Genomic DNA, 8693 nt, shown 5'->3' with positions numbered 1-8693 from the left:
CACAGAATCACAGAATTGTTAGGGTCGGAAGGGATCTCTGGAGATCATCCACTCCAACCTGCCTGCCAAGGCAGGGTCACCTAGACCAGTAACACAGGAACACGTCAAAGTGGTTTTGGAATGTCTCCAGAGAGGGAGATTCCATGACCTCCCTGGGGAGCCTGTTCCCATGCTCTGCCACCCTCAACATAAAGAAGTTCTTCCTCATGTTGAAGTGAAACTTCTTGGGTTTTAGTTTATGGCCATTGGTCCTTGTCCTGTCACTTTACAGTACTCAAGTTCTGTATTGCCTCCAGAATATGTTTATTGTCACAGAATTTAAAGGCAGTTTAAGGTGAATACAGTCATTCTGCATAGAACTATTTCAGCCCCAGCTGTATAAAAACGTTGCAACTTGATTGTCTCTGAAGTGATGTATCTGTATATACCCATGTATACATATAATCCACATGTGGTTCAAGAAAAAAGAGGGACTTGTGATTGCATGGGTAAAAATTGCAATTTCACGTATTTTCAGATGATGTCTGATGTTTTTGAAGGAATCCCCCTTTTTTTTTAAAGAAAACTAAAGAAAAGCTGAAGTTAGATATAAACATTCTCAGATGTAATGGAGCACAGCAATGGAGATGGGAAACCCAAGCCATTTGATCACTTTGTAATTCAATGCTTTCTCTTATCTATGCTGTTACGGATATGCTTACTTTGTCTGAAACTTCAGAACTATTTATTTTGCTACTGAAATCCTATTTCTATTAATACTGGAAAGTGTGCCAATAGCAGGGTATTTTTGCTTTCTCAAAATGACTGCCACTGTCATCCCTCTCCTCATTACAGTGCACTCCAGATTGTCTCTGAAGCAGGATCAGTTCTGCTCCCAAGCTGACTCCATACATTTTTACTTAGAACTGATTTGAAATGCAATTTAGCTACTACCAGCTGCTGAAGTCCAGTTCAGCTACTGTGAACTTGATCTTTCCTTGATGTTTGTCTCAGTTCACTTGCACTTGCTGTTTCCCCAAAACATCCTAGATCAGTTTAGTTGCTCCCTTGGCTTGGAGATCTACCTTTCATTTTCAATGATATTGATATAAACAGGTATTTCTTAATGCTGCACTTTTATCTCTGCATTTTTAGAGACAGTAATGTATTATTTCAGTTTGTTTGCAACACTTTATGCTTGCCACGCATTACCAAAAGCAGAAGTTAGTCAGTTTGACAAAGGACATAACAAGTGGCTCTGGTCAAGTGTTTGAGTGAGTCATCTGCAGAGGAGTTGAGGGTAATGGAGTGGGATACGGGTTGTTCTCATTTTTCAATCACTGTTTTTGGAATCTCCGCTTGGAGTGGAGAAAGTGGCTGCAGAACACTTGAAGTCTGCCACAAGACAAAACAGAGAGGGAGGCCTGATGTCAGGTTTAAACTTGCTGTGCAGCAGTCTGGCTGCTCTCTGCTGGAAAATCAGTAGGTGTCTATGAATGGAAGAGTGACAGATGCCTGGATTACTACCAAAAATTATGTTTCCATAAAGCAACAATATTGCAGCAAAGATTTGGTAAACAAAGAACATAAGGCTATCAGCAGAGAATGATGTTGACCTTATGTGCTATGGATCATTAGCTCACTAGGCCTTTTATAATGGTGTAGACTGCACAATAACAACTTTCATGGTGTTTAGTAAAAGTATTGTTGTACTAAACAAGGGTAAGGGCGTTTGCTAGACTAATGGAACAAGTCTTACACAACCTTGCTGGACATTAGCTCTGCTACTCAGTAACTTGTATGACATCAATCAAAGATGATAATGGGGTGAGACATAAACATAAAACCTACAGCTTTGGTAAAAGCTGGTATATACACAGCCCAGAGATCCAAATTAGTGCCATCACTCAGGGAAATGAAATGTAGTCCATATCTATCCCCTATGGAGCTGCTAGCCAAGGAACATGCACACACATCCAGATACTAACCATGGTATGTTCTTGGCCTTTCTTCAGAGCCATGGCTGCAGAATGGCTGCTCATGGTAAACAAGCAGGAGATGTAGGAGCCGTTACTACAGTAAAAGCTGTCCAGCAAGGTCAAGGCAGAGCACAAGCATGGGAGACAATACAGGTTAGGAATTTTTACCAGGAAAGAATTTCCACAAAACATGACTCCATTTTTCCTGTAGCCTTTTGCTGCACATTACCTGACTTCACAGGGTTACATCCTTTCTGTAGAGGCTTACAAGTAGTAGCTTACAAGTAGTAGTAGTAATAGCTAACCAAGTTTATGGTACAGAGTCCATTCTCCCTAATACACCTGCTGAAGATCATAAACCTACAAAGAGAATGGAATCATTGGTTGGAAAAGACCTCAAATGTTAACCCAGCATTGCCAAGTCCACCACTAAACCATGTCCCTAAGCACCACATCCACAAGTCTTTTAAATACCTCCAGGGATGGTGACTCCATCACTTCCCTGGGCAGCCTATTCCAGTGCTTGACAAGTCTTTCAGTAAAGAAAGTTTTCCTTCTTCTTTGGCAGAACCTGAGGTTTTTTCCTCTCAACCTATTGTTTGTTATTTGGGAGAAGAGACCAACACCCACCTGGCTACAACCTCCTTTCAGGTAGTTGTAGAGAGTGATAAGATTACCCCTTAGATTAGAGCCTCCTCTTCTCCAGGCTAAACAACTCCAGCTCCCTCAGCTGCTCCTCTTAGGACTTGTGCTCCAGACCCTTCAGCAGTTCTGTTGCCCTTTTCTATGCACACTCCAGCACATTAGTGCCCTCCTTGCAGTGAGGGGCCCAGAACTGAACACACAGTCTGAGGCGTGGCCTCACCAGTGCCAAGTGCAGGGGGACAATCACTGCCCTGGTCCTGCTGGCCACACTATTCCTGATACAGGGCAGGATGCCATTGGTCTTCTTAGCCACCTGGGCACACTGCTGGTTTGTGTTCAGCTGCTGTCGATCAGCACCCCCAGGTCCTTTTCCACCAGGCATCTTCCCAGCAACTGCCCCACACTTGGAGCTTGCACAGGTCTATCTGCATAACAATTTGATGTAGTGAAGTTGCATGAAAGGCGTGTGAATTTTTTTCAAGTATGTATAGCACAAAGAAAGGAAGACAAAAACTGCAGCAGGCCAAGTGAGTGAATTATAAGCTCAGGTTCAGATAAAGGAATTCATGGGAAGCTAAAATACAGAACTGAGAAAACACCCAAGGAGAGGGCAGGAATGAAGCTGTTGCCTGGAATGGAGAGCTGCAATTGCCAGACTTGGGAAGTACCATCAAATCAGCCCCTAGCCTACATTCTCATACTTATTTTTCCTCCGGAAATGTTGGACTAGATGACAGGACATCAGATTTAGGAAAATTGCTTTTTAAATACATATAATGTATGTTTGGATGAGTTATTTGTATCCCAGACTCTTGCTGTTATTTTTGTCATAAATAACCAGCTGATTGAGACTGGACACTCAGCCAAATTCTATCACAAGCTATCAAAAAGCAATCAAATGCAGCTATTTTGATATGGAGAAATGATTACCATGCTGACTAATAATCTAACTGCTAACATGTTTGGTTCAGTACAGAAAAAAATCCTGGGAAGAAAAATGTGAGGAAATCAAATTAAAAATGAGGACCTGAGAGAGTCATGATTACTTGGCCTGTCAGTCTCTCCCACAGCTTTTGAACCTCCAAAGCCACTTGCAGACCAATGTGGAAGAGTAGGAGTCTTCAGAGATTTTCTACAGGTTCAGGAACAAGGGGGTGGGTGGAGATCAGCAGCTGGATAAAGAACAAAACTCATGCTCCCATAAGCAGAAAGGCAGAACTAAGGAGAACGCCCCCCCCAAGTATTGCTGCTTGAGGTTATTTGTGGAGGATGATACAGTCAGGGACCAAGAGCACAGAAAGACAGGTTTCATTATTTTCACTGCTATGGAACAACTCATTTTTAATTGCTAGACGACAATAACTTGGCCAACGAGTTCTAGTCTGTAGCAATTAAGAAAAACTGTACATGTCAGCACTTTTAATCAATTAACATTGCTTCTTGAGGCAGAACCATTTCAATCATCTTCAGGATAACAACGCTGCTTTTAATCTATTCTTTAAAACCACTGAACCAGGACATTTGGGCTAAGAAGGGGCAGGCAGGACACACTCACTGCTTCCTATCAGCTACTGCACATTACTGCCAGCTTTTGGTGTGGATAAAGCCTCTGGCCATTACATTTCTGCGAGGAACATACTCCTTTTTGGTTTAGAAGTCTAGTAAGATGGATCTGATCGGTTTCCATACACAAAGAAAATGAACTACAAGCTGAACTGTGTAAATAACACTGAAGAACCAACTGCACAAATAAACTGAAGTGCCGTTCTCACAAAAGCTAGGACATTATTACGCTTTAAAGATTTTATTTGCATTAAATGAAGATTCAAATATTAAAATAAGTCTATATTAAATTACAACATTAAATATGCTTTAAATACAATAAACTAAATGTTTTTAGTTTCTAAACACAAAGGGAACAAAAATAATTCAGGAGAATGCAATAAAATTAATGACACCAGATGACAGAATAAGGACTTTTAATATGTAGATCCAGATGACAACAATGTTTACTTCAAAAAGAGGTGGTGGCCTTTTAACTAATGCACAAAACCCAAGTTACATAAACTTTATAAGATATCCTCAAGAAAATATTGCTCAGTTAAATTCTCATTTATGTAGTGATCAAAACTCTCTTGGTAGCTCTTTTTCAGAATGAAACACACCCCTATGCAAAACAGGAAAATAAACAGTCTTTTAAGTATTATCACAAATGGTGTCTTCCTTATAGTTACAATTATCTAACAGATCTACAGTGTCTTTCATTCTTGAATTCAATTTGACTTACTTATATACAATATGTAACAAAGTACTCACAAAATCCTTAGTCTTTCAAGACATGAAGCTATGCTTTCACAATATTGAGACCATAAGTTTTTTGAAAAAAAGGTTTGTTGTTTTTGTTTTTTAAAGTGGAGCACACTGTACAGTAGGTTCCCTGTAGGTTATTTTCAAGGCAGAACTAAATGTTACAGCAATTACATAAACACCTGTTGCTGTAAAATGAAATACTTGTTGCCCTAAAATGAGGTAGGGCCTCTTTGACTCAGATCTAATCTTTGCCACCCAAGCCAGCAGAAGTAGTAATCATAGAACAATCCATTTTTTAGCTAAATAATCCAACAGCTCAGTACACACCTGAATGCAGTTGTCCTCTTGGCACTTCACAGATCTCACTTCAAAACCTGATTTATCCAAACCAGACTGAAGTTTGTAGTAACTTGAAAGAAAATTAACTGAACCCAAGTTTAAGGATTTTCATAACTTCAAAAATTCAGTGTATTTCAACAACACTGCTTGTACATAAGTGTTCATCAATTAAGGGTTTTTAAAAGATACCCAAGTTGTCACTGTAGCTAAAGAATGCAGCATATAGGGACTTTACGGATGCAATTAGGAACACCTAAATGAAGAAACCACACTTGCATCCATCACAGAAGTATTTCTCACACAGGTAATTTTACCTCTCCATCCAACTTCAATGACATTGTTAAACAAAACTGTAAAACTAAATTTTGAAGAACCTAGAAGAACAAAAGAGTAACGAAAGATAAAAACACCCCAGGATGTTTAAAATTAGTAAGGAGTCTTGACAAGGGTGATCAATGAACATGTCATTTTGCTTCTTTTCCACAGCAGTGCATGCAGCTGGTTGAAGAATACACATCAACCTGAAATCTGCTAAAAGGAAAGTCTGGAACAGCATAGGTATTTGGTGTCTTGAAGATATATGTGGATGATTTTGGTTTTTACTTTTTGGGTTTATTTTTTATTTTTTTAAATAAAAGTACTTCTCCATTATGCAACATAGTGGTACTGATTGGGGTTGTCTTTGTCTCTCTCCATATAGTCTCTGTCAATGAGAGATTCAATCCTCTTTTTCAAGTCTCCAGGCTAGAAGGAAAGATGAGATTAGTATAACAGTAAGTAATATAAATGCAAATATATTTTAGACAATAAGACTGCTAAAAGCCACATAACAAAATGCACCATAGTATATAGTTAATTTACTACTAAGTATCAATACCTTGATAATTAGGTTTGATTCTATGATATTTCACATTTGTTGTTCTTATGGACAAGCTGAATAGAAAAAATGTATTACATATGTTTAGATAAGCATTGGATGGTTTGACAAACAAAAACATAAGTTACCTTTACGGGAAATTTCAGTTGATTATACAATTCAGAAACAAGAAGATTATGACCAAGAGTCTTTCTCATCTTCATTATTCGTACAATAGCAGCATCAATCTGATACTGCCTGTCTTGAAATACTCTTTCAGTTGTGCTGACCTGTTCCTCAACCTAAAGAACAATAGAACACCACAAATCATATCACCTTCTATCACTGTTTTTATTAATTATATTTCTATTGTTAACCTTTACAATAAAATGAAAACTCATCTACTCTTGCTTAGCCTTGAGACAGATGCACGTATTACTGCATGTTATGAGCTAAGTGATTCTGATGTGTACTGCTAAAGCAAGTCAAAGATAAAATCAAAGATAATGTAAAGGAAAAAATAAGGTATGTCTTATTTTAAATCTATTTGATAAATTAAACTAAATCTTAAAAACTCCCTTCAGCTTTCTGAGAGAACACTCACCAGTTCAACAGCCCAAACAGTCTTTTGTGTCAAACACCAATTTGACTTTTAGAATTTTAATATGCACAGGCAAAAAACAAACAAGCCAATGTTAATTAAAATATGCCACCTTTTGTCAAGCACTGGGATTCAGGTACAACCAAGACATGGGCTGCAAAGTCAGAGACAACTCTGATTTTTATAGCCCTCCTACCTGCTACATATAGAAGCAACGTGGTGACATTTCATTTATGAGTTCAGTATAGTACCAACACTTCAGCAATACCACAGAAACTTTTAAGATGGACTGAAACATCTACAAGATCCTTTCAGTCTAATATATAAGCATTTAAATTTGGAAGCACAGGAAAGAACCTAAATTTTTTCGATTCCAATGAGTTTTAAAATCTTTATTGCCTCTGTGAGTCATCCTGACTACCCCAAAAAAATTAAATACCTTTCTCTTTTCCCCATATGCAAAAACTATAAGAGGAAATACAGAGATTGTCTTTTCACATGGGATATCTAGATAAACAGTTCATATATAAACAGAATGAATAAAAAAAAAAAATACATACTGTTTCTTTCATTTGGATTTGGTTGATCTTTATTCTAAACAATTTATGCTTGAAATCACCATTGAAGATGAACTTATCTCCATCTTCTACATCCTTGCCCTTTGGATTTTTAATCAATACTCGTGCTTTTCCACAAGCTAAAGACTGCAAGGTTCTTCTTAACTCACTGTCCTCTGTGAAGAAGTTCAAAATATGAGAGAAAGCACAACAAAGCATTAACATGAGAAGTTTTATGTGATTAATCTAGAAATACAATTGAAAAGTTACTGGGTTTATGTTAATACTTTCTTCCAGCCAAGACCCTAATTGGGACTCACAGCCTTCAAGCTCAGACTCACATCCTTCACAGGTAAGTGCTCAGAGCATGCACAGATTTGTGTATGTCAGAAAGACAGACTGAGGCTCATCTCAGTGAGCTTTCCATGCAAAATAGATGGAAGATTTCACATTAACATGAGCCTGGTTTTATTGTTTTAGTTTTGTTTGGTAATAACAGGACTTTAGAAGAAAAAAAGTCAGTGGGTAACAAGAAACTCAAGCCACCTCTTTTATGATTTCATCACTGTTTCTGACACACACCAAAAAAAAATGTAATAGAGTAAAAAAACCAGAAGCCTAAATTGACAGAAAGATGCTTTTAAGAGGGTAGAGCTGATAGCTATTATAGTCAAACTTCCCCCACAGCAGGAAAGTAGTAGAAACAAGTGGGTTAGGAAAATTGTATCTACTAATATATAAGGCTAAAACCATTTGGACAAGTAGATAAAATGAAATCTTAAACATTCTAATAATTATGTTGAAAAGTTTTGTATCAAGATTTTGCATTAAAACATTCTCTAGAATACTTTATTCACAATATAAGATTGTCACCAATTTTGCTGGATCTCCTGAACAGAGTTTTAGTCTGAAAATTGAAAGATAGGTTTTGCAATCAAGTGCTGAAGTGCAGGGTAGCTGAGTAAAAGATTCATAGAATCATAGAATGAACCGGGTTGGAAAAGACCTCTGAGATCATCAAGTCCAACCCTTGATCCAACACCACCGTGGTTACTAGACCATGGCACTAAGTGCCACATCCAGTCTCATCTTAAAAACCTCCAGGGATGGTGAATCCACCACCTCCCTGGGCAGCCCACTCCAATGTCTGATTACTCTATCTGTAAAAAATTTCTTCCTAATATCCAACCTAAACCTCCCCTGACACAGCTTAAGACCATGCCCTCTTAATTCTACTGCTGGTTGCCTGGGAGAAGAGACCAATCCCCACCTGGCTACAACCTCCTTTCAGGTAGTTGTAGAGAGTGATGAGGTCCCCCCTGAGCCTCCTCTTCTCCAGGCTAAACAACCCCAGCTCCCTCAGCCTCTCCTCACTTGTGCTTGAGTCCCTTCACCAACCTCGTTGCTCTTCTCTGGACCTGCTCCAG

The 8693-nt window shown here is 38.4% G+C and overlaps 1 protein-coding gene across 1 annotated transcript in view; it reads right to left on the bottom strand.

Annotated features, from left to right (window-relative positions):
• Positions 1-4694: 4694 nt before the first annotated feature.
• Positions 4695-8693, bottom strand: part of CUL4A (cullin 4A) — a gene marked incomplete at its 5' end in the record, with an annotated part of 36979 nt that continues 32980 nt past the window's right edge. The window contains 3 exons of the mRNA XM_029964766.1: positions 4695-5996; positions 6258-6410; positions 7270-7442. Coding sequence (XP_029820626.1) covers positions 5901-5996; positions 6258-6410; positions 7270-7442 — 422 coding nt within the window. The remainder of the gene's footprint in view (positions 5997-6257; positions 6411-7269; positions 7443-8693) is intronic.

This window comes from Manacus vitellinus, unplaced genomic scaffold, assembly GCF_001715985.3.
Source record: "Manacus vitellinus isolate BGI_N305 unplaced genomic scaffold, ASM171598v3 scaffold_7_pilon, whole genome shotgun sequence".
Taxonomy (NCBI): Eukaryota; Metazoa; Chordata; class Aves; order Passeriformes; family Pipridae; genus Manacus; species Manacus vitellinus.
Note: the sequence above shows the minus strand (reverse complement) of the source record. Positions and strands in the feature narration are given on the sequence as shown.